Below are 26209 nucleotides of genomic sequence, written 5' to 3'. Positions count from 1 at the left end.
CACGGGTAAAGCGTTTCCTATTTGTCGTTGTTAAGACATCCGTTTGTTTGACTGTTACATTCACCCACTGATCATACGTACACTAGCATCATGTTTCATTACGATATTAGCAAAGTGTATAAATTAAATGCGAGAGAAACGGTAAAACGAACAGCACACATCCCCCAAACGATCATGAGGGATAACAATTTCGAAGACTTTTCACCCAAACCTTTATTATCCCCCCTAAAACCTTCCTCGCAAAAGCGTACGCGTTATGAAACAACCTTCCTTTTTATAGAACATTTAACAGGGGTTAGTTCGTAAAACTTTCTTCCAAATTTTCCAATCGGTTAGTTCCTCAGACAACGTGAGCAAAATTAGATGGAAAGGAAAGAGTAACACATATTCTAAACTGAACGGTGGCGTCGTGTAATGGGCGGTGAAGACGAACAGCTAGTTGCGAAGGTGTTAAAGTTCCCACAAGAGCCCAACTTATGTGCCTTCCTAATTTTGACTCCTAAGTGTAGGTTTAACACGATCCGTTACGATAATGACTACGATAGACGATACAGAAGCATGCGTAGCAACGCCCGTCGGTGGATGTATTATGCAGCAAGCGATCGTGTGCTGATCGTGCTTGGAAGGGAAACGCATGGGCGCTCCAATGTCCACACTTGCCGGTAGAAGCGTGTTCTATTTAGCTATTGGTTAACGTTCTACGGCTTGCGCTGGGATGTTTGTATTTAGCGAAAGAGCAAAAAACGACCCCACGCAAGTTCTTTAGTAACAGGGTACCTAAGCAGGTGTACTTAACTACCGAATGATGTAAACGGGCAAGTAGACAAACAGCAGTAAATAATTTTACCACCATCGAGTGGCGTCAAAAAGCTGCGCCACACAACATTTGTCACAGGGAGCAGTGGCTGCAAACATGCAGCAACAATCCCGCAAAACGTGCGAAAAGAAAGATTTCATGCAACACAAACAAACAAACCTATGCCATCATTTCGAGGGACTCAAACCAATCAAATAAACAAAACTAACCACTACCGTGCTTACTAGTTAATCGAAACACTGTTATGAAACCAAGCAACCGTATCAGTACGCCAACGAAATACCAACCAAAAAAATACAAAAACACAATAAACAGAATCGTTAATAGTGTGTAGTTGGATAGGCAGAACACTCCTACCCAAGTAAATGTTGATGTGTGTAGTTAAAACAGGGTTTGGCCTATCGTCATCCCAACAAGGATGTGGTGCAGTGTTTTAAACACAAACAATTGTACGGCTCAATCTTTGGTGCGTCATGCGTCAAAACTGCAACACCACTTTCGTTACAGTTTCCGGATGGCGAAAGTCATACAATAATGTATCATAAGCAATTGAAACCCCCGAAACAACACAAAGGGAATATAGATTTTAAAATCATTTTCCCCTGATCCCCTGTGTGTGTGTGTGTGCTTAGTGACACACTGCAACAACCCCCTTCGATTCAGTTTATGCACCAGAAAAGGCACATAAGCGTGCAGAGCCGACGATGTTAACGGTTATAATTGTTCCCTTTAAATCCATGTTTATTGTTACCGTATGTGTCTCGTAACATGGAAAGCAAACGCAAATCAGCGGCTACTACAAAACAAAATAAATAATCTTAACGGTGAATGAAGCAAAAACATCCCCCTCCCCCCACTAATAATGTTGATACACAAGTATAGGTGCCGTATTTTTCTTACCAAAGTGTCACATAGAGCTAGTCAACTAGTCATTGCGCGTAAGCGAAGGTGCGAAACCCCCGCGAGTTCTATAAGTGTTAATATCTATCCGAATCGTGTTACTGGTTAGAGAGAAGAAAGAGAGAGAGAAAAACAAACGAATATAACTCCTTATATCGAAAGCAAGATGAAACCATTTATATCGCAAATACATGTATATCTCTATATTCTACGTGACAACAAACAAGAAGAAAAATCAGAATAAACGAAGAATGTAGCGGTTGGGGTGGGAAGAAGGCAGGGTTCAAAACCCCTTTGGCAAACAAGCAACGATATCATAGTGTCTAATTGTTGATCTAGATGTATAATTTGTAAGCGTTGTGTAGTGACATCGCGAGTGCAGTAGTCGAAGACCTGTTGCGGAAAATGGCATATAGCTCGAAACTGTAACAAAACCCGTTACAGTTGAATACATAATCAAAACCGAATACAACCATGCCATGTTCTATCTCACAGGGTGCAAAAATATTTGTGTGGGGTACGTTAATTTTCATGTTTTTCTAGCACCTTTATCTTGCGATTCACATCAGTTTCAAAATTGCAAAGCCCCCGTACCCCGGTTCGTTGAAAGATGTTCTATTTTTTGTAAGCTTACGTTTAAGAATGTTACGGAGTAGAATAAGACAGGAAGGCGATCGGATACCGGATCGTTTGGAAAGGTTAATGAATTACATTTACTATATTATTGCAGCATGATTTTACTGTTAAGAAAAGGGGCTGAATTGTGACAAAGTTTCGATTCTCGTTTTTTGTTGATTTTGTTCAGTGTGTGACACCGTTACAGATGACTAAGCATACGTAGATTTGACTAGCGATTATTCGATGTACTGTGCGGAACTACCCAAGAAACCGTGATAGCAAACAGGAATTAAAACAACAGCAGGTATTGATACTGTTAGTAGGAACAAAGATGAACGATGTTATTTCTGTTCCTAGCACTTGAAGCCGTAACTAATGATGATTGTGCGCGAATTAAACAGCAACTTATTGTACGAACGAACGAAGCAGTTCGGAAACTAGCAAGAGAGAGCAAAAGAAAACAAAAATCTTACTAAAGTTCGTACCGTTCTCAATAAATCCTGATGTGTATATTTGTTAGAAATGTGTTGTCTTATATTGATTAAATGTTTGCGTGTGTATGCGTATGTGAGAAAAAGAAACTGCTAAGGAAGCAAAATTAAGCTATAGTTTTAACTATCCCAATCCTATAGCGAACGTCATCGTTTGAGAAGTTTTAAAACAACAGTTTCGATTCGTTCTGTATATCTAGCTCCAACGGTAAGCTCAACCAATGTTTTATTTCTTACACATTATTAGGCAAATATATTTCATCCTATCACTATGCACATAACTTTCGCAAGAAAGGACACTCTTCTGATTATAATTGTTGCATGTAAATAGTGGTAAAAATCGAATAATATTACCAGCAAACGACGTTTAAAACTATGTGCGCAAAATGAAATGGACAAAAAGAAAATGGTACTGAATCGGGGGGAGCTAGGTTTGCAAACCAGCGAATAGTATCCGTCTGATTATCTCCGATCCACGGGCTGAATTAAATGCGATGATTGAAATATCTACAGGTCATGTAGCAAACGTGCGGTATACAACTTGTAACATTAACAAATCAGAATCGCCTCAATCGAAGAAACGTCCAATTCTAATTATTATCAATCCATATATTCGAATAGGCTAGGCACCTCTTATATCCTCTTGACCGTAACTGAGTTGGGCCGCGCCTTAAACTGGACGATTGCTAGACGCATCACAGAAGTGGGTCGTGACGTCCTGACGAATTTGATGATTATTTGAATAGCTTTTGCATAGCATAAACGGTTTGGACGGATTGATCAGCACAGCAGGAATGTATTCAATACCGTATCCAAACGGAACATGACTTATAATATGGCTTTAAGCCTTCTGGAGGCGTACGTAAAGAACAGCATGGTAAAGTAGAGTAGAGGCGTTTAGAAAAGAAACTTTCTCTTCTTTTTCTTCTCCTTTGCCACACTGCTTTCCGTTTCATCAGCATCCTGGTCAATGGGCAGAAGAGAACCATAATTAAAACACAGTATTGCGAAGAAAATTCCCGTTATTAGCTTTACCTTTTCCGAGTCGATCTTTTTCGATTTCACCAACTTCTTTGCTTCCTTGAGCTTCTTTTTCTCTTTCTTTGAGAGCTTCGTTGACGAGTCGCGTTTTTCGGAATCAGTCAGTGAAAGTGCCGTAGCGCTGGATGATGAATCTTTCTTACTACTTCCATGCTTCGACTGTTGGCTTGCCGCCCGTTCCTCGATGCTTTGTTTAATTGACTAAAATATATAATAATCAAATATAAGCCCGTTAATACTGCGGAAAGCTTAACAATTCTGGCAAACTAATATCGTACCAAATCTTCTTCCGCCTCCCGTATACGATCCATCTCCAGGCACTCGACAACTTCGTTACGTAACTGGACGATCTGAAAAAAAGATATCATTAGTAATCATTTTCTTTGAAAAACAATACAACTTTTCAAATACCTCGACCAAACGGGCAATTAGTGCTTCCTCCTTTTCCTTATCCGAGTCAGTTTTGTTCCTTTCCGGCTGTGCCATCAACAATCGTATTTCGTACTCCAAATCGGCTTGTTCCTGTTCCAGTCTGTGCATGCGCCGTCTACAGGTGTGCAAGGAAAAGATAGTCAATCGTTGTTTAAATGTGCAACCTTTGGCGCCTATTTTAGCATACTTACAAGTACATCAGTTCGGCTTGTCTCCGAAAGAGTTCATTCTTTTCATTCACAAGCTCGAAGAGTTGCATTATCAAATCTTCAACCTCTTTCGAGTTTGCCTGCAATCTGATATCGAGATCGATGTCCGCTTCCACTCCCTCACACCGTTCCCGTATCATCTTTTCCAGCACGATACCCTGCTTTTCAAGACCTTGCTGTTGCGTTTCGATGATCTGTAGCTCCTGATGAATTTCCTTGAGCGGCAACATTTTGATAGGTTTCCGTTCCGGCAGTGGTGCAGCGATCATCGGTAAAGCTGGCGCAGGACCTTTGCGTCGTTTCCATTTTCCTTGGGACGATTTGTTCGCAAGAATGGAGAAACCACCACCGGGACTACCAAAACTATTACCTTCGCTAGTTGGTGAACTTTGCGATTGACGGTTCCGATTTTGTGCCTCCTTGTTGTCTTTCATTTTTTCCCACTGCCGCCCACTGGTATTCGTCGAAGCGTCGTGCACCGGAGACTCTGGCCCATCTTCATCCAGTACGAGTGGAACAATAATTCGCCGATAGACTACCGATTCGTTGCTTGTTCCACGACTCATTGTTTCCGAAGGTTCACGATCGGCATTGCTCAGAAGACTTGCATCGACAGCAAGCAATCGTTGGCTAGGTACTCTTGTTAAGCTGTCCTGCGGATGCGAAGATTGCTTCGGAGTTGATGTTGTGTTCGGTAATGGAGGCGGTGCCGGAGCCAGACGTTTCTTGCGCGGTGTTGTCAGGGTGCCACTTCCACTACTAGTAGATAGGTTTTCTGTGGATGTTTTTTCCGTACCGGACGGTGCCGTTAGTAGCTGTTGGGTTACAACCGGTGTCGAAGTACCTACGGCCGCCATTGGAATATCAGGGGCTTTTCCTTTCTTGCGTTTTGATACAATCATCGACGAAGGTCCACTCTCCAGACTGGACGCTAGCGATACATTCGAGCTACTCAACCGGCTGCTTGACATTAACGAGTTATCCAAAGAACTAATGGAATCGTTATAAGCATGCGCTTTTCTAGGTGTAGGAACCGGTGTTCGACGTGGTGAAGGTTTGGATACTGGCACTATTTCCGGCTCGTCGGTTACCCCGTCATCATCGTCTTCATCGAAAGGATTCGCTGGGACAGGTTTTGACGACGCAACGCCAACAACTGGCTTCATCTTCGGCGGTGGTGGTCTCGGTGGTTTCGAAGATGGTGATTGTTGTTGATTATCATCCTCTTCATCGTCGCTACCGAAAGGATTTGTGCTTACGCGTCGCATAGTCGGAACAGGCTTTCCACCAGTTGAAACCTTTCGTAAATCAACTATTTTTTCATCACCTTCCCCTTCATCATCATCATCATCTCCGAATGGGTTAAGATCAGATGGGTACAGTTCCTCGTATTTTATATCTTGTTTCGTGCTAACTGGCACGTTCTTAGTAACGTTGCTTCCTTCATTGCTTTCTGATGATATCTTCCTTTCTTCAGTCACAGGCACTTCAGAGTCGTGAACCGTGTTTTCTACGGTTTCGTTAGGCACCGTACATTGATTTTCAGTATTATCCGTGGATTCGATAAGCTTCGTAGGTGATAATTTCAATTCAGTGCTCTCGTTTTCTTTAGGCACATCTGATTCTTCTATAGTGGATTCCGATGCTGCAACAGATGGCAAAGTTTCGGTGTCTATCGTCACTTCAACGTCTGCCTCAGAAATTTCCTGTCCAACATCCTCTGAGATCTCAACTGATGGCTGTTTGATTGCGGAATGCTTTTCCTCGATGGCATCCTGCTGATTTACGATCTTCAAATCACTGGATTCGATAGGTTCTGTTTCCTTTGCAACAATAGCTAATTCCTGAAGAGCACTGTCCTTATTGTTCTGAGTTTCATCTGCAGTACTAGTATTCTTCAATACATCCGACTCTTGTTGTATCGTCAGAGACACAGTTTCTTCATTATCTTGGGAAGATTCGATTTTTTCCATCGATGATTTTCTTTCCAAAGATTCTTCTCCTGTCAACTTCGTTTCTTTAACATCGGGAAGTACTTGATCATACGTCGGCTCGATATGTACAGGAACAGTCAATTCAGTTTGCAAATCAACGTTATCATCATGGGGCATACTGTCTGGAACGGCTTGAAGAGATGTGTTTGTTCCACCGCCCAAATCTTCTTCATCCAGTTCTTCTACTAATTTTTCGAACTCATCGTCCACATTATCCGAATCGATCGTATCATTCATCTGAACTTCATCTACGCTATTCGTCGACAGACTCGGTGGTCCGTTCGATGGTAATTCGGGCGGTTCATCTTTGCGTTGTTCTACATCTTGCAGTGTTTCCTTCAGGAAGTTGCTCATCCGAGTCTTCCGTTCCAAATTGGACGTTTTCTCCTCATCACTCAGCGGTGCTGATTCGAAAAATGAAATCCGATCAAGCAGCTTGCTGCTGCGAACGTTCTTCGGTAACCCTACGGTTGCAGCAACCGGTGTGATACCACCGGTGATAATTGAAGAACGACCGCTTCCCTCAGACGAAGGGGACGATTCGCGTCGCTGTTCCAGCTGTATCTCTTCATCGGGACAGGTTTCACAGCAATATTCACCGTCTATTTCCGTTTCGTAAAAACTACCCACGGTCAGCTGGGTACCGCAACGTGCACATTTCAGACACGATCGATGGTAGCTCTTTTCGCCAAAGCTGATGCGTTCTGCCAGAAAGATGGGATTACTACAACGGTTGCAGGATGCACGTTTGGGAACGCCCACAAAAGCCGATTTGTTTGCCATCTGTGGATTAGTAAAAAGCAAATGCATTAGTGCTAATGTAAGTAGATCATTATGTAAAGCATTTTGAGTTATCAAATAAAGCTAATAAAGTTTAATGTCGTAAAGTTTCAAACAAAACGGTAATTTTAAAAAATATTTTAACTCTCACATAGCTAGGAATAACTGGCAACAGATAAGACAATAAGTCGTAACAGAGAAAAAACGAAAATAACAAAACACGAAAACACCATTTTAAAACGAAGTACTAACGTGACGAGTTTGAAAGCAGAGCAGAAAATGAAAAGCACTATAGCGTAGAAAATTAACCCTTGATTAATTGTAGCCCTAACGTAGTGTTAAACTTTTGCGCACTTGCGCACAAAAGGAAATGATCAAATTCGATCAGTCAACCGGGAAAAGCGACGATTTTGTATGATAATGTAGCGCATTAATTGCGTTTATTCGTGGGTTGCGTTTAGTCGTGAACTTCGAAGCAAATATCTAGCACTACAATGCGAGTGTGAGAAGTGGTTTTCTGTGTCAAATTGTGTGTTTGTGTACGATTTTTCGAAGCCATGTGTCTGCCATGTTTCGTATACGAAATAAGCCGGAAAGGTAGGACATTACCTGGTATAGTTATTTGCCCCGTACTGTCACACCAAATGCCAAAACTATCCGGTGTATGGAGTCGGTATGTATCTGTTGTCGTCCCGGCTGAGTGAACACCGTTTGCTGGAGAAATTCACTAGCTGTTTCGTAACTGCGTCGTTGATTAACACTCAATGCAATTAGCTTTTCTTTTGAATGAATGATCGATACGATTTCTATCTTCGCTATCTGCAGCACGATTACAGTGGTAACGGACGCTTTCTTTGCGATGCATCCATAAATTTGCCGTCTACTTGCTAAGGTCGCGCGCGCTAGTGATAAACAACTATTGGGTACGGTTTGTGGTGACGTCGATGATGATGGTAATGATGAACGTGACACAGCTTACTAAAGACACACTTATTCTTAACGGTATACGGGACGATACTAAGCGACGAAAAACATACAAACAAACAAATAACTATGATAAACGTTCGTGTAGATTTATGCTCAGTTTTGGTATTGTATTATGAGTCGATTTGTTCGATCTGCTCGCCACTCTGTCTGTTACTGTTTAACCACGGTTGTAAAAATAATCCGGACGTACTGTTTTAATGATTCCACGTGAGAGATTCTTCGATGTACAAACAGATCCGATCTTCACTCAAATTTTAAACGAGTTGCGCCGTTCAGTATTCACACTTTGTTTTCTGTATCTTGCACACAATTGATCCGTTTTTATCCGATACAGTGTGGAGGTTCTTCGTTGCTCTACAATATTTTGTTCTGTTTACTTTACGGTAGTTCTTCTAAGGCTGTATTTGGTTTTTCCTCCCGTTTTTTTTACTTCTTGTTTCTTTCTTAGACCCGCGACTACTGTGCTTTTACTGTTGAGACGTCGACGCAGTCTTAATGACACTTTCTTTTAACAGAAAATCTCCGGCTTATATTGGCCCACTATATCCAAACTGTTGTTATCCTCCTGCGATGCGGTGATCAGGGTTTTGGTAGATTTGGCGCACATAATTGAAGAAATTGTAACGATTGTTTGTTGCACGGGTTTAAAGTGATGTACAGCACACATGGATAAAAGACGGCAGATGGCAGTTTGTAAGAAAAAAGAAAAGATAGAGGAAGAGAAAAAATAGTGAAAAAAAACACACACACGGTGAGCATTTGCTTATCATATTATCGCATTATCACACATCACTTCACAAACGGTGAAATCTGCACTAGGCTGCGCTACACGCTACTGCCCCTCTTTCCCGGAGCGTTGTGTTAGGATTGAGTTTGATTAGTAACAAGAACTAAAGTGGTGCAATATATACTGTGTGTTTGTGTTAGCTTACAACGTTAAATCACCTGCAGATGCACTACTTCTAAACGGAAACGGATAGCAAACGTATAAAGCTCGTGTCATCGGCATGATGCACGATGGTCAACTAACTATGACACAGTCAGCTATGTTGATGCTGTACAAACTCTCCGCTCTGCCTCTCTCTTTCCTGCCCGAGAATAGGCCAGGATGCCACTAACCGAGCATCAGTTAGTCATCTTTTTCTCTCACTTCATTAGAAATAAAGCCTTATCTCGCGGGCAGGCGATGACTCAGGTTGCGATGATCAGCACAGCCAGGGCGCGGCGAGAAATGCCGGCTGGTCAAGGTGCCGTTTGCTTGTGGAACACATATTTGCTTACACTGTGGCCGGTGTGCGCGTGTGATGAGCTGCAACATCACAGCTTTCAGCAGTAATGCATTAGAGAATGGCCATTTACACCATCTCGCCATGTTCAGCTGGGACGGGTTTGAACACACGTGCGCAAATGCGTGGTGTTGGACTGTGGCGTCGACGAACTTTACATATTTAACATCTCGAGTCGAGCTTCAGCTGGTGCGTTGATGGTAGCATAGCAGTGTACAGAGCAATTGCTCTTAACACAAGAATATTAAATTCATCTTCTATGTGAGTGCTTTTCTGTTACATTCGTAAAATGAGATTTTTGAAAGCATGTTGTATTAACAGGCCCAAAACGTGTGATAATTGACACATTCTTCTAAACAACGATCGACTCGCGGGCGGAGAGAGAAAGGTTCCATTTCGGAACGATAGTTTACAATCCCATTTCCACGCAAATCCATTTGCCTCGCCTTCTTTTTTTCCTCCTGTTCTACAAAAGCGGATGTGGTGCATGTAACACGCGGGTTGATGTTCAAACGTGTCGTTCGAATGAAAAAGTCAGTCAAGCGCATAAAACGACTATTTTTGAAAAGAAAAACACGCTAATAATGATTCGTTGAGCCACGATGGACACGATGGAAGCGCGTCTGACAAACAATAGCAATTCGAGTTTATCGATGGCTTGGAAAAAAATCGGAACCATTATCCACGAGACAACAGAAGAAATGGGCCGTTCCCAGTTTCGCAGCACACTTCCGGCTGGGCCAAAATCTGTCTGGATGGAACAGACAAGGTGCATGAATCGATGAATGATTTTCCGGTGCACGTTAGGTTGCATTTCCGCCGGTTGGTAACATCCCGTCCGAGAGGAACCGTTGCCTTACATCGCCTTTGAATAGTACGTAATTAAGCGTGCGTGTTGTACTTTTCAATACATTGCATGACAAAAGTTGATTCAGCAGAATGAAGAACTGATGTATTGTAATATGATTATTCTGTGGGGGAGAGAGAACTATCATAAAACAAAATCCAAATTATTGTACGCGTACCATCAACATTTACCTTTTCATCGCCCTATCTAAATAGAAAATCATACATCAAACCTACATACACTGTACTATCGATCATGTTAGAATGATTTTCAAGGCAGCATAAATTCAAATACTAAAGATCACAAATTTTTTGCGCACTGAATTCGTCCAAATAAGTAGACGCTTTGTGCACAGTTTAAACCTTCTGCGCGCTTCACGCCAGGCCTGTAGACACACCATTCGAGTGGGATAATATACCCACCCGACGTCCCACGAGGCACGAGTTAAATCACAGTTCACGGGTGAGTGAAATTGATACCGGGCTAACCTATCCGTGGCCTCCGGCGGTCAGTATGCAGCATACACATAAACAAAAAAAGCTCCAGAAATAGGAACAGAGCCCAAGCAGACGAGTGCGTTGTGTGTGTGTGGCAGTGTGCAAAATGCCATACATGAATTGGGTCTACCGCTTCGACACGCGGCAAGCGCGGCACGGAACTACGTATAATTTGCCATCATTATTGTACATTTCCTTTGCTCAAAACCATTTCCCACTGTGGTAATATTCTATCACGGCCATAGATAGCGTGAGCATTTCCCTCTATCTTGCTGCCCGATGATGCTGTTGTCTAGCAGCTTTAAGTTTTCCTTTTGATCGTCTGTTTTTTTTGCAATCCAATTACTCTGCATTCGGACGGTTAACCTAGAAATTTACCGCCACCATGTAGCTCGGACAGCAGGCCTGTTACTGCGCCCCCCCTCTCCCAGCCTCGACACATTGGATGTGATTATGGTAATGATGATATTACGGGCCGATACAACAACATGCACATGAATTGATGGCGCAGAAATGCGCAGACACGGTGGGAATGATCTAGAGGCCACAGCGTGCTTGTAACGGTTATGTTTATTTTCCAGGTTCCAGTGGGAATATGCGAATTGACACGGTAAATTGACTTAGTTTATCCGACGTGTGAGGCGAATGTACAAGCGGTATTGATTTTGGAAGGGAATAAAACTATATTTTGAATTGAAATATAGTCAACGGTCATATAACGAGTTTATTCCATTCCAGTGTTTTGGTCGCTATATGAGAAACTCTTTTCTAGATAATTTCTATTAAAAGTAAAATAATTCTTTTCCTTTGGAAATAATGCACCTGATAAAATGACAAAGTTTAGAAAATACTCCAGTAAAATAAAAATAAAATTGAAAAAGTGTTTTATAATTGATGAAATTCTCGATTCATGATCATATTGATACTCTGCCAAAAACAATTCCTTGGAGTTGCCGATCTCCACAAGCACATCAATGCTATTGCATTCAATTACAAATCCTAAAATAATGTCGAACGCTACCAGTTCATGGTTGGATCGCTGATGTTGTTCATCTCAGCAACTTCAACACATTTTATTTCAGACCAATGTTTCTCCATTTTCCCGACTTAGTCATCGAGCAGCAAACATAAATACACAAGATGCTCATTATACGAAGCTTTGCTTGATAAAATGGAAACTTTAGAATTATTTAGATTTGTTTGTTATTCGAAAAATTTTGTTAACAGAAGTACTCGTTATTTGACGGTTGACTGTAATTTGAAATTACTTTATGTTCTAAAATAATCAATAAACAGTAGACTCATCCCTTTTTTGTATTTCTTTAGTTACATCTCAGAGTAAAAAAAAAAACAAACTAAAAACAATTAACTACCATATTTTATGCGTTGTACTAAGCAGCGAACAGCAAAACAGAAACCAGAAATCCAATTTACCGATGGGTAGGTAATCGTTACTAATGAAAACCATCATCCTAATATACGACCCAATTCACACGGATAAGGACATTGTAACCATCACCTCGAAATATCCCAAGCTAAAAGCATTAGTTCACGCTTCTTCCGTAGCTTCGGTTCAGCGCGGATCGATCGAAGGATCGCACAGTTCACGAGCGATTTATGGTCCATTCATTAGCCACGTTGCTTACCTTCGAGGTTAGGTCATCGGTTTTGGTATCCTTATCGGCGACCTTTTTATTTGACGCTGGTTCTTCAAGGTACATCCAATGGCAGACAGACAACGAACGTTGATACGTTGGTTTATTGCACGAAAAGGGAGAAGAAAAAACAAAAGCCAAGGTTAGTGAATAGTGTCGATTTGCTAAATATGGTTTTAATAAAAGTACACGCTTACCAACTTAATATTGGTAATATATACACGACTTATGAACAGTTAAGGCTATTTAAACTTATTTAACAACTTAAAGCAAAAGATTGCAAAACATTTCTTAGCCAAGCTTAATATCTAACCCAGCAAATACAATCCTTCTCGACTATAAGCACATTCAATTTGCATGCACATTTGATTTCATTGCAATTCCATCATTTATGAAGCCACAGGTGTAGAAACGCAATCAATTAAACAAAAAAAAATGGTCATGGACCCATAGGCTTGGCAATTGAAGTTATCATTTTACCGTGATCGCAGAATCATTTACCATTACGGATCACTGTCAACCGGGCGGACCATTAATTGTTAGACACTCCTGTATTTTGTTGTTGTGTCCATTGCCATTGCTTTCGCATGCCACTAACCAGCTGCAATACCGGTCAAACACTGGTTTTTGATCGTAAAGTAGAATTACCACCACCTTGACCAAGGGAGTTTGTGGAATCGTGCGACTTATAATCTCCATTCCATTCACCGCTATGCTCATGCTCAGTGTGTGTAGTTTTTGCTGTTGCACGGTAAACAACACACCAAACGTTCAGCTCTCGCACATAACAGCAACATGCTCCCAGAACGAGGGGTATACAATGAAGAAAAAAAAGCGTGCCCGTTTCTAACATAGCGAGAGCCAGCTACCAACACTTCAAGATGGTTATGATTAGAAGCTAAATCATGTGCAGTTCCCGTCCTGTTTGGGGAAGAGGCAGGGGTTGATCGAGAATGGTTGACTGTGTGCATAAGCAAAATGAACAAACGGGTGCTGCTACTGTGAGTTTTTGCATTCGGTGAACCTACCTTGATTGCTGAACACTCGATAGTACTGGGACAGGTAGGTGAGAATTGAGAATCGATCCGGCACCTCGTATTTGACCATATCAGCCGGATCCAGCAGCGACGGTATGCCGAGATGTTGCTCCGCGATGGTGAACGCTAGTTCATTGTTGTAGTACACGTTGTCCTTGTTGAGGCTTGCAAAGTCGCTGCAACGGTGCAACAAGCCGGATGCGGGATATGAAAACAATAAACACACGCACACGCCAAATATATGCACCAAACACATAACCACAAACACACAGACACGCCACACCAAGCAACGTGCGTTCGTTTTAGGGATGAAACAGAACAAGAAAATATCACCGATTAGTGTAATGTTTTTTTTTAATAAATAATTTCAAACGGGATTAGTAGAATGAGTTGACGATGGTTTGTGGGGGAAAAAATAAGGAATTTTCGTCGAAATGATGATGGTTAAAAGAAAAAATATAAAACGGATTAATTAACTTTAAAAGCCTGTTGAAAATAACAGCAACATAAATAAAACCCAATCGCACACACACACACAAAGGCTACAAAGTTATGTTAGGTCAGAAACAAATCTTAAGCACAATTCTGTTTGTTTTCCATAAATTCTTTGATGATAAACTTTGATGAAATGCAATCTAAAACCAAAACTAAAATATTTCAAGCAACAATTACGTTAACGTTAACGGTCTTTTTGAATCCTGAACGGAACAGATCTTTGGTTTCACGCGACTAATAAATATTCAAAGAGGCACGCATAATAATAATAGTATTCGCTCTCAGAAATACGTGCACCAATGTGGCCACATCCGTCCCATGCCAAACGATCCCAAAAATCCCCCCAGCGGTACCCTTTTGGGATACTGGGCGCGCATTTATACCATCACACCGGGTGCTTCTCACAATCAACACAACTTCAATATTAATATTAATCATTCAGAAAGGAACCGCCGTAGAGCTTTCGCGTCCACACAACGTCCCTTTTGTATCTCACATAACAACCGCAATCGGCGTATCTATTCGACGCTTTGTGTTAAAATTAAACATCAAACCAACCGCGCTCAGCCAACTAGATTATTTTTTCTCCACAAAACGGGGATAGCATTAAAACACTACTCATTAAATCGCACCAAAAATTGGAGCATAAATCCACACACACACACACACTCAGAGAGTTTTGGAAAGGTTCTCACTTAGCTTATCTACCAAGAAACACTCGGGCACACAATAAAATGGAAGTAAAAACAAAATAACAGCAAACACTTACACGGCCACACAAACAAAATACACGCACGAAAAAACCCTTATTTTAGTTGCAAACACACTGCAGACCGTGAAGGTGGCTCTCCGCAGAACAACACACCGAAAACGTGAAACATATACTTACTAGTGTGTAAAGACGATTGTTTAGTATCTATCTCGTGTTGGATGGTTTGTTGGAGTTTTTTTTTTTGGTTGTTGGTTTTGGTTTTGTTTTGGATCGAAAGCAAGAAGCCGAAAAAATATTCGATTAGAAAGCGTTAGTTAATAGCGTGTGGCGGCGGTAACTGCAAACATTGAGTGTTGTTACTGGTTGTTTATATGCGGTGTTGTATCGGTTTTGTATCGAGAGAGTAATTATGTATGTGTGTGTGTGTGTATATATGCGTGTGATTGGCAACCATTGTGCGGGGTACTGTTAGTTTAACATCATTGTTGTGGTTGTAACTGTGTTTCCAGAGGGTGTCCGTCCGGATGGAGAAGCTTTCTCGGAGCGAAGAAAGCGAGGGATTCGAAGGTGAAACGAAGGATATATATACACGTCGAGTCACTCACAGATCGCGCCGCACAATTGCTATACTTACATCAAATCCGGCCGGAAGTTGTGAATGATGGCGCAGAAAGCTAGTCCGTCCCGCCAAGAGGTGCTCATGTTCGTGATTTTAACGTCCTTGTAGCCCTCGGCTATTCGGCGGCACCATAACTCTAGTGCCTTCGTTCCACGGCGCTCGGACATGCTAAATTTTCTGCACGATAACAGAACCATAACACCAAAACAACAGTCAACCATCGTAGATCAACAATCCGCAGAGCGCCACATGAAACAAGAAGGAAAAAAGTAATTTCGATTAGTAAAACTATAGCGTGAAATGGTGGTGGTTGTGCTTTCATTACTTAATGTAAAAAAAAAGTCAAACGGAAAGAGTATCGAAAGCGCGGAAACTTGGCTCGGGAAATCTTCGACGGGTTACGACGTCCGGTCCGGTAGGGCTCTCGTTAAACACTGACTTAAGCTACGGGGATGATGGTGCGAGAGCGCGAGCACAACCCGACGGTGATGCGGGGGCCACCATGGACGCACCGATGCGTGCCAGACCGACCCCGCGCACGCTCACACCACGTTGGTCAACAGTGCGCGCAACAACAAAACACGTCCCGCGATCCCTCCTCTCCCTGCGCGGGCCCCACCGGTCTGACCCATGCCGAGATTCAGCTGGAGGGTTCGTCACTTGCACGACGTCACAGTCGTTATCGTTGGAAGGTTCGTCGTCGTCGCAGCTGTACCGTGTGCGTGACGCTTACCAATCTCTGGTTCTCTCTCTCTCCCTCTCTCTCTCTCTCTCTCGTAGCCATTTTGGTCGCACAGGTTAGATTTCGTACACAGCAAAGGAAGTGTTGGATATAAGCTGTTTTCCCCCCTAAACATAACGTGCAATGTTTTGCTTCTTTCAAATCATTAAGTCACTTTGCTGACAGACCCTACTACCACGAAACCAACTAGGGGTAACTGTCTCCGTACTGCCACTTCACCTTCGGACTCAACCCAGCACTACGACTTTTTTTTCAGCCTCTCTCTCTCTCTCTCTTTCTCTCCCTTATCATAGCCTTGGTAAATGGTGATTTATACAAACACCGAAACGGTTCCCTTTCCCCGCCAAGGATAGGAAAGGTCGACACAATACAAAAACCGACCCATGAATGAAAAGGTCCAAACAAGCATGAAAGATTGTTTATTGTTTCTGCGTTTTCCTTTTCAGCGTCGCAGATGAAGTCGTCGGACACTGGTGTTTACGATAAATCCATGCAATACTACCGCTTACTACGGGAATGATATGGGAATACTATTAAAACCCTCCTCCTCCCAACCGATGGGCAACGTTCTTTCCTTTTTCGGACCATCCACAGGACGAGCAAATAAATGGGATGGAAGATTGGCAGCTTTCCAAACATTAAAAGAAACGAGCCACGGGGAACGCCACGGCTCGTCCGGCTGTATGTGTTCGCGACTCGGAAGTACGATTTAACCTTCTTCCCTACACATAGGCCCCGATCGGTACGGGCTCTTCCGTATTATATTGCTTCCAATCAGCACAACGACCACCAATCAGCAAACCCATTTATGGATATGGACCTCGAGAGCACCACATCGTGAACCCTAGTGACCGGAAATCATCAAGCAGGGAAACAAGTTCTTCATGCCCAACGGACCGTTTACGTGTTTTGCGAGCTGCCACAGACAGCGATTGATGTGATTGAGTAATGTATTTTTACCAAATAAGGATAATCTTGTGTACTAGCAATCGAACAAACATATGCACTAAAGCGAACACAACGTTGAGTAGCTTAACTGTTGCTATTTTAGGGTTTTTAATGTAAAGTATATAAATGTAAATAAATCAACGCCGGACTGAGTACGTTAGTCGGGGTAAAACAAAATATCACCATCACTGTTCACAAACATGTCCGCATGGAAGATTACGATCGATTCCGCCATTTCAAACGGTAAAAATTAATTACCAGCCGCGCATACACACGCAGTGTGCACTGCAGCATCCAACGGGCCGTTTAAACGGTTATTCTGGTAAATCTTGTTCTCGGATGAGCACAACATGCAGATTAGAGATTGGCACACAAGCGGTGCCGTGTACCTTGCCGATGATGATGGTTGTCCGATAAGAAATGGCCCACATTTTCCCGACTCCCGGCTGCCGTGGTGTGAAGAATTGAGATAATTGATACAGCTTGGGAAGTATGGGGGTTTCTACCATCTTCAAGTGTTTTAGCATGCAACGTTAATTTAGTTATCACCGTATCATACGTACTTATCACCGTATCACCGTATACCATCTTATTAACGTCTTACGATGGTGTACTATACGATCGTTATGGTGTTGGGCTTGATGAATCTTTTGAGAAGATTCATTCATATGAAGCCATAACGAGGAGTTATTCACATCAAGAGTTTGAGAGATTCTTAAAATATTTAGGATTTCTCAGAGCGGATCAAGACTTTTGGAGGCCTAAAGCAAAATGGCAGGTTGACAACCGTTGATCGACGGGAAGGGAGCTTCATAGCGGAAAAGCTGTTTGGAGGTCATTAATATTGTATGATGCATTCATATTAATTAATTCAACGCAAAGATTTCATTTAAATTCATGAATCTGAATCAGATTTACCCCACACAAGATCGTTGTATTTCAACCTGGGAGAAGTTGAGAAGAAATACTCCAAAAATTCTAATTTTCCTCACGTTCCTAGCAAAGAAATTTCCGCATACTGGGGAAGATGCTTATTGCTACAGTGCTAATGGTACCTTTGCTTATTGTTGAGTACCACGATCAACTGATCAACAATTAAAGTTTATTTGTGTTTTATAAAAGAGCATAGAAATATCAAATATCATACCATTCAAGTTCATTCCCCGTCAAGTTGCTTCACTTGTACCACAGCGAACAATTACGACCATCGACAAAGCGACATCTAACAGGGCGTTATAAACCCTCCCAGCAAACAAAGGTACACTCAGGTACACTCAGGTGAAACCGTCATCACCCCGCTTCAATGATGCAAGTAAAAGCAAGGAAACATAACAACGAACATTATCATTGCACCTGAAAGTGGCGGGTGACGCAGCGAGTCCCGGGATTTATCGTGCAATGTTAGGCGTAAACAACGGGCTACAACGAGCACGCACCGGCCCGGAGTCTCCCTTCGAGTTTCATCGCCGTACGAAGAGCGCTGGGCGGAAATAATCATTATTTTAATTACTTTATTACCATACGAGAGATGTCCTCGTGTTGCTAGCGGTTGTCCATCTTTCACCACCCCACGTCGCGGTTGCACCGACGATCGTTCCGGATATACCGGATTCAAACGGATCCTGGTCAATAAAACTTGACGAACACATGCAGGGTGGAGTGAATTGGTCGAGATGGACACGTCCACCATCTTCCAAACAAGAATCACATCACCAGTTGCTTATCGGCTATCGGCTTCACCGTTCGGTAGTGTTTTTGATCGGCCGAGCAAAATGTTTGCCATGCAGTGCAACAACCCGCAGCTGGGGCGGCTTTTCACCGCGCGACTATATCATCGTAACAACCACTTGCCGCATCTGGAGCTGGATAATGTTATCAAAACGCACTACTTGCTTTAATGGAGAAAGCTCCATTAGCATCCAATGGGCGCAAGCGCAATCGCCCGCCATATAAGCTCAATGACCATGCGGTACTCCGTCCGTTTCTCGTGTATACCTTTGGCCCTCGTTCCGGCAGTGGACCCCGCGTAAGGTTTGTTACCAGATGGCGCCTTTGCGAACGATGCATCGCCGTGGCGTTTCATGGCGTGGAGAAAAGAAAGCAAAGGAAAACGATTAACATAAACGCTACTGTGGATGCTCACACCATCTGGTCGCGTCTAGAACAACAGCCTTGTTTTTTCTTTTGGGCCACCAAAAACCGTTACCACCGGCTTTGGATCCCTACTGTACATCGGTTTTGTGACGAGCGAAACATCACGCAAACGCAAATATGTCTTGAATATTTCTACTCTTGGTTTCATGAATTTCTTGAACTGGATCATCTTTGAAAGTACAAATTCTACCGCATCTTTTGTTTCAGTCTCCAATCGTTTATCCACTAAAATAGCGTGCACCGTTAGAGAGAACTCTGCCAGATAGCCGCGATTTGGGACTATCCACAACCAGCTCAAAGCTCAAGAATAACAGCCAAGAGAACATTATTTCTCCACATTATGGTCAAGGGTTCGTCCGTTCATGATTTATTCCAGCACGGCTGTAACGTGAAACCTTGCAATTCAGGTTAATGATATGATTTATGGCGCAGGGGGGCAATAAACTTCCAGAAGTTCTCGCGCTACCACAAAACCGCAATTTAAACATTACCTCCCTGGTTTGCTGGACCTTAACCGAATCTTTCACACACCGCCCCAGCGGTGGTGTAACAGTTTTAAGAAGCGTCCGCTGAAGTGCGTTGTTTTGAAGAACACGAGAGACTCGCTTATTCTAACGCCGGGTAGTGAAGGGTTCTTGTTAGAAGAAAATAAACAAAAACCGAAACATGGCTCCACGGCTTTTCCGTACGGACAAGTGTCCCAAACAAATGGCCATCAAGACGAGCACACGTTGTGCAAGAGGAAACCACAATTGGGAAGGTACGGGTAATTATTGTGGCGCCACGCATCGTACATAGTTCCAAATGAAGTACGTTTCGGTATTTTACGATGGTACAGAATAGAACAATAGGACAGGTGTTAGAAATCGATTTGTGCCAACATTTCAAACTTGCTGATGTATCACACTCCAACTAGTGATGGGAATTTCGTTCCGAACCTCTGTGGAACGATCGAACTCAGGTGCATAAAAATTACTAAAGTAGGTTGCTGGTGTTGTTCGTCATTCGAAGATTATAGCTTTATTGCTCAAAACTGTACTGGAATGTAAACAACACTGATAGTAACAAGATAATGTCCACGTTTGTTCAATGATCGTACGTAAAATTTAAATCCTTTTTTAGAGAATCATTCCAAAAACAAATAATTTCGTATTCCATTCTCACGTTTCACGGTAGAGTTGTATATATTTAGATGGTTGGATTCTGTAAGGAATGAATTTTAACTTAAAGTGGGCCACTGTACGATGGAAAAGATCAACGTTTAGCAAATTTTATCGTATTTCACGTTTATAAGACATTTCATGGTAGTTAATGGGTTTAGTCGCGATTGGTTCGAATATTACATCGTGTAATAAACGTCTTATTTTTGATATTTTATTTTAAAGATCATTCGAGCTGGACAAACCATTCATGGCCTTACTTCTTCAGCTTATTGCTCTAAATTTCTTCACAGTACCAGATTTACATTCGAAACTGTTTGTAAACCAAAAACTGTAAATGAATTATGTAAAAATTATATCATACAGTATTATTTTCGTTTTCTCGTGAAAGTAAATGCAAAACAGCTACTAGGTTCATTCCGTTCCTTTAAGAAAAGAACGTGGTTCCGTTCCGTTTCGACAAAAAACATGGAACTTACCCATCACTAACTACAAATACCTTCATTTCATCGTATGACTCACTGATTGCACACACCAAACATCTTTCACTAGCCCTCTAGCGCGGTTTCTAAAGAACCTTCCGTCAACCATTTTCCACACCTACACTAATTGTGGTAATAGCACACGTCGTCAATAATAATGTACCATCGCCGTACCGCGGGGCTTCCAAAACCACAACCGCGTGCCGTAGATGTGAAAGCAAATGGAAACGAAAAGCTCATCCCTTTCTTTTGGTTTTCATCTTGCCAAACGCTGCACAAGGCACTGCAGCCGAACAGTGGTGATAGGTGCCACAATGTCACAAACGTGGAAGACGCTGTGTCAGTCGCCCTCTGAGGAGTTATGGGCCCGCCGCCACCGGGTTCGCGTATCGTACATTAGACAACAGACCAGCGATGAAGGGGTACAGCAGCGTAACAAAAGAAAGATGCCAGCAGCATAAATTGACGCATATTACGAACGAATATGAAAATTATCGCTTTTCACGGAATAGACGTTCCGGTGTATGCAGCGACAATTTGGAAGGACTGTGTACCATCGACCCAACAAAAGCGTCACATAGTCACACAGAACCACCAAACTGTGCACCATCACAAAATATCACAAAAAGTTACCACCGCTTTGAGATATAACGCACCACCTGCGGCATAGCATGAGCCAGCAGCAGTTTTGGGGCGAAGACAAGTCTGCTGCGCGAGACATTCGCGTGGAATCGGGGATAGCCATAACGCCATAAAAAGATACGGGCCCCCAAAGTACAAAATAATGAAGCATAAAATGACTGTGAGAATGGAAGGAACGACCAACAAAAAACACATTCACAGAATACAAACAAAACCCTTCCGGGCAAGCGAGGAGAAATGTAAGTGTGACGAGACAAAGAGAAGAAAAACGACGGTTCAATTCGCATCTTCAAATCAAAGAAAGCATAAATAAACATATAAATACACACCACATAGCCACACAACAACAAAAAAACAACCTTCTGTAACAGGCTCCACCAAAAAAGAAAAATAGCAGTATGCTTCTCATAAACGCCATCACAAACAAACACCGTGTGGTATTTACGGAGATTGCGGTTGTTGTTTCGCATTAACATTTTCACTTAAAACCTAACGTGTCTTTCGTCTTCAAAAGCTTTGTGGTTTGTGACCCACCAGTATGGTGGGGCTCTGTGCTTCACGCTGTGTCGTTATATGCCGGTGAGTCATGGTGAGCCTATGGTGGCGAAGAAATCATGACACCGCAAGTACAGAGATTGACCGCTGTGCTGGAGGAAAATGGTGCACCGCACCGCAGCTCACAGCGAAATCTTTTAAAGCAGAACACAGATTTAGAGAAGCCAACAGCAACAAAACTCCTTCACGCACCTCTGAACGCGACCATCGACCTCGCCCGAAAGTGATCGGTTCGAAGATTTGGTGAAGAAATGATTGTGCCTTTTCTTTCGCCTTACGATCGTTTCGGCTAACAACGCACGTACACAAACAAAGAACTTCAATGGCCTCCAAACCTGGTTAAGCGACGAACCTTCCGAAGCCAACCGCACGCTTCGTCGCGTTTGACGCCAGATTCAGGCACACAACAAGCCCATTACACACGAGCGGGACACTCCACTCAGAACGTTTCTCGCCGTGTACAGTGCACCGGACAAACGACACAGAAAAAAAAACCCTCCCGCGGTCGTATGTGCTCGTACTTCTCCGTTTGATGGATTCGAAATTACCCAATCGGACATCATCACCTGACCAAGGTTACTTTTGCAGGCTCAGAAGCTATTTGCGAAAGGAGTGTACACGCGCAAGATGTGGATGTAAAATGGTTGTGGATTTTTTTTTGTTTTCGCCATGAACTCATTCACAGAACACACTACGGCGCCGGTTGCATGCAAATTAGAGAGCAACCAGTTTTGTTCTCCTTCATCGATGCCTTTCAATGCCCGCCCGCCTTCCCATCAAAATCGTTTCGCGACCGAGAAGACTATTATGAAAAGAAACGCCTTCGGCAAAACCTCCGAGCAGAAAATTATGGAATCGACAGTTTCCATAATTGAATTTAGCGTGAAACACACCCCCCTCCCGGAGACCATTCGGGGGTTGGCTGTAGTGTGCCGACCAGGCGCGATGAAGCGATGGGAAAGTGGATGTGGAGGATTCGATCGTCGAATGACACGGTGCCATTGGTTGTGCATATACCGGCGGTAATAATTCACGAACGGGCGGCCACGGGGTTGATCGGTGTGACCTGGTGAAGAAGCTTTGCAACGAGGCGGTGGCATCATATTAGAAATGATGCTGCCCCCTCTTGCTTCATCAATTGTTTCTCGTCCGTGACACCGATGGGTATGACATCAATGACATGAGGATCGTTCTTTAAATGGTGTTTACTACCACGAAGATCACCTTCGTTCGACAGGTTGCAATACATTAAAGTTGAGAAATATGCGTATTAATATTGTTAAGGAATGAATTCCAGGGGATTAACGGATGCAAATTTATAGCAAACCGCAACAGGGAATGTAAGCGTATGAATGTAAAATAAAGAGTCTTTCGCAATCAGAATTCCAAACGCTAAACACTATTTTTAAGACGATTTTCGCGTACAAATATAAAAATCACTTAGATGCTGTATTATTTTATTACTTTTACTGAGCAGCTAAGATTGAGACATACGTTGTATTAGCTTGATCGTGTCTGCATCACCATCCGCGCGGACTGCCCGTGAACCACCCCTAGTTGAATAGTTCAAATACCATTAAGGGGCCATAAAGACAAATGACATTAGCTCTAAACAACAGCGGACAGCACGACGGATAGCTTGCATACACGTATTCCCACGACACTAAACACCTCTAATGGTTCATAGGTGCACAAGAGCTGGACAGATACGCTAACAAAACAACAGCAAAAACAGTCACCGACGTCTGACGACGGCCCAGTGTGGTCAATGCACTTTGTTCAGCTTGTGTTTTCTCGTTTCTCAAATCCACTCCAAACATAACCACAATGTGTGTGTGTGTGTCTTGGCGAATTGCATTTTGTACCACGTGCAATTACTATTCCAAATTGAGTGACTGGGTGGGGTCTCTGCCGTGGCACACAGATTGAAACGAAACGGGCCGCAGGGGAATACAGAAAAAAAACATATAAAATCAAACCCAAAACCAAACAAACTATCTCACGCAGGTTAGAAAACGTACGACGAACTTGGAATTGGGAAATGCGCAGCGTACTTGTACGGCGTTATGGTACACCTTCATCTTCTCAACCTCCCAACCTCCCTCCAGTTGACCAGACCCTGACTCTGACTAGGTGCGAAGAGAAAGAGAAAGGGTTGTGCAACTGGTGCGTCACGGTTTACCTTGTCGGCCGGCAGCAGCATGCGTGACTTATGCGTGTAGCTACCCGGCCAGGCCATTCCGAAGGGATGGAGCATTAAAGTGAAAACGAAAATGAAACTGTCATCTGTCAGTAACTTTAAAACGCTATCGTTAACGCAATCGAAACCCAGCGGGAAAATCACAATGCACGATTCTCACCCGCAGTGAGCGCAAGGATGAGCGGTGTGCAGAAGATTTACTCGTCCATTATGTATTGGATGGTACATTCATCATGCACATGCACTTTAAAGTTGAAGCTGATATCTTTATAATCACATTACCCCTTCACAAAACTGTATGTATTTTTAATTATCATGCGATACTAACTGACATTTCGATAGGCAATGAGCTTATTATTCATCGGCTCATGGTTCCATCAGTAGCGTCATCCTAATCATGTTCATCGATCGTCTTCGAACGTGTACTGCGGAAGTTGCAAAACGCATCCACGATCGATACACATTGCCATCGCCATGGCAAGAGCATCGAGTTGCCCTTCTGCCCTCGAGCGGGTCTGCGCTCTTAACAAGAATCAGGTCAGCAAACTGGTTTTTGCCTTCGCAGCTAACGCGATTTCGTGGAAGTCTGAGTTTTCGGGCTTATGGGGAAGCAAAACAAGTGAAGATCACCGGTACGATCACCTCACGCCACAGCCGCCGAACAGGGCGCAAGCGTCAAAAGCGTCTACAGCGATTGAATAGAATTCGCTTGGAGGGCCACCACGGTGACGCCGATGCTGATGATTGGTTCCCGCAGTACCATGCACCCGAAAGGGCCGCGAAAGAATCGTACGTCCGTTCTGGTTTGTTTTTTTTTTTTGGAAACGAAAGCAACGCACAAGAAATGAGAGACTCTCACAACCACGGAACGCCCTCGGTGGTCAACACACCGTTTGGGCATCAGTTTTCGTTCGAGGTTCGAGGTGAGGCATGATTCTTGGAAATCGACCACCGAGCCCGAGAACCGGTTTTCTTTATTTTTTATAACATGCAGCAGCAGCAGCAGCAGAGACTTGACCGCTCCCAGGCACGGTGTCTTCGGGTGACACGGATACTTTGGGTAGTATGCAATGTTGCAGCGCCGCAAAGGTCCCAGAGCTCGGTTCGATTTTTGTTTTACTATTTTCGCAAGTACAGCAAGACGAAACTAAAGATGATGGGAAACCAAGGCAAAAATAAAAACGGCCGCGATATAAAGGAAGCCGATCTGATTGTAGTCCTGAATCTTGCCTAATTGAACGATCCTTCTTCGTCCGTGCTTCGCATATTCGCTTTACCACGAAGGTACGATGTACTTCGTACCTTTCACAAGCCTTCGAGGTATTGATTTCTTCATTCGGGTGAACATTAAAAAAATATATACGGATTGCCCCATAAATAAACCCACAAGGATGCCGCCAATGCTGGTGTAAACTAGTTTCATTTAATTTATGAATCTTCGCCCAAGTTACGCCAGAGTTACTTGGACGATCATGCAAAGTTCAACAACTAAGCAATGGCGTTACTGTTGCATGTATTTAAATGGTTATGATTTCATATAAACGATCTTTGAATTACGGCGAATTTCAATATGTATCTCTGAACGAGTTCTGCTTTTAAATTCCTGCAAATTTAAATTCCTTTACTATTTCCTAATCTTCACCTCAAACATACTTTACCATAGTACAGCATTATAACCGAAATGTCAAATGCAAGGCGTTTATATTTAAACGCGAATTAAAATAACTTCCAAGACGTATGTACGTATGGCGTTTGCCTTTCCAAAAATAGCAAAAATGCTTCCTAAAGGCACACTTGCGCGCACAACACGGTTGCCTAGAGGAGATGTTTTCTTTTAAAAATAAAACACCCATGCACACGATCGCTAAGGCATGTCTGCGTACAACACACATACGTATGCCCGTGTCTT

At 42.8% G+C, this 26209-nt stretch overlaps 1 protein-coding gene across 6 annotated transcripts in view; it reads right to left on the bottom strand.

Annotated features, from left to right (window-relative positions):
- Nucleotides 1–2800: 2800 nt before the first annotated feature.
- The window catches only part of LOC128299448 (MICAL-like protein 1), a 35709-nt gene continuing 12300 nt past the window's right edge, over nucleotides 2801–26209 (bottom strand). For 3 of the 6 annotated variants that reach the window (XM_053035420.1, XM_053035421.1, XM_053035419.1), the window contains 8 exons: nucleotides 15433–15594; nucleotides 13583–13767; nucleotides 12546–12607; nucleotides 4491–7285; nucleotides 4279–4414; nucleotides 4146–4217; nucleotides 3862–4068; nucleotides 2801–3789 (listed from right to left, as the gene is read on the bottom strand). In XM_053035420.1, the coding sequence (XP_052891380.1) occupies nucleotides 3724–3789; nucleotides 3862–4068; nucleotides 4146–4217; nucleotides 4279–4414; nucleotides 4491–7285; nucleotides 12546–12607; nucleotides 13583–13767; nucleotides 15433–15584 (3675 nt within the window). In that variant the 5' untranslated portion in view covers nucleotides 15585–15594 and the 3' untranslated portion in view covers nucleotides 2801–3723. Of the gene's footprint in view, nucleotides 3790–3861; nucleotides 4069–4145; nucleotides 4218–4278; nucleotides 4415–4490; nucleotides 7286–7891; nucleotides 8780–12545; nucleotides 12608–13582; nucleotides 13768–14975; nucleotides 15003–15432; nucleotides 15595–26209 lie in introns of those variants that run through there. The other 3 variants (XM_053035422.1, XM_053035423.1, XM_053035424.1) reach the window with 3 other exon arrangements.

This window comes from Anopheles moucheti, chromosome 2, assembly GCF_943734755.1.
Source record: "Anopheles moucheti chromosome 2, idAnoMoucSN_F20_07, whole genome shotgun sequence".
Classification (NCBI taxonomy): Eukaryota; Metazoa; Arthropoda; class Insecta; order Diptera; family Culicidae; genus Anopheles; species Anopheles moucheti.
This window is presented reverse-complemented; position numbering and strand designations above follow the sequence as displayed.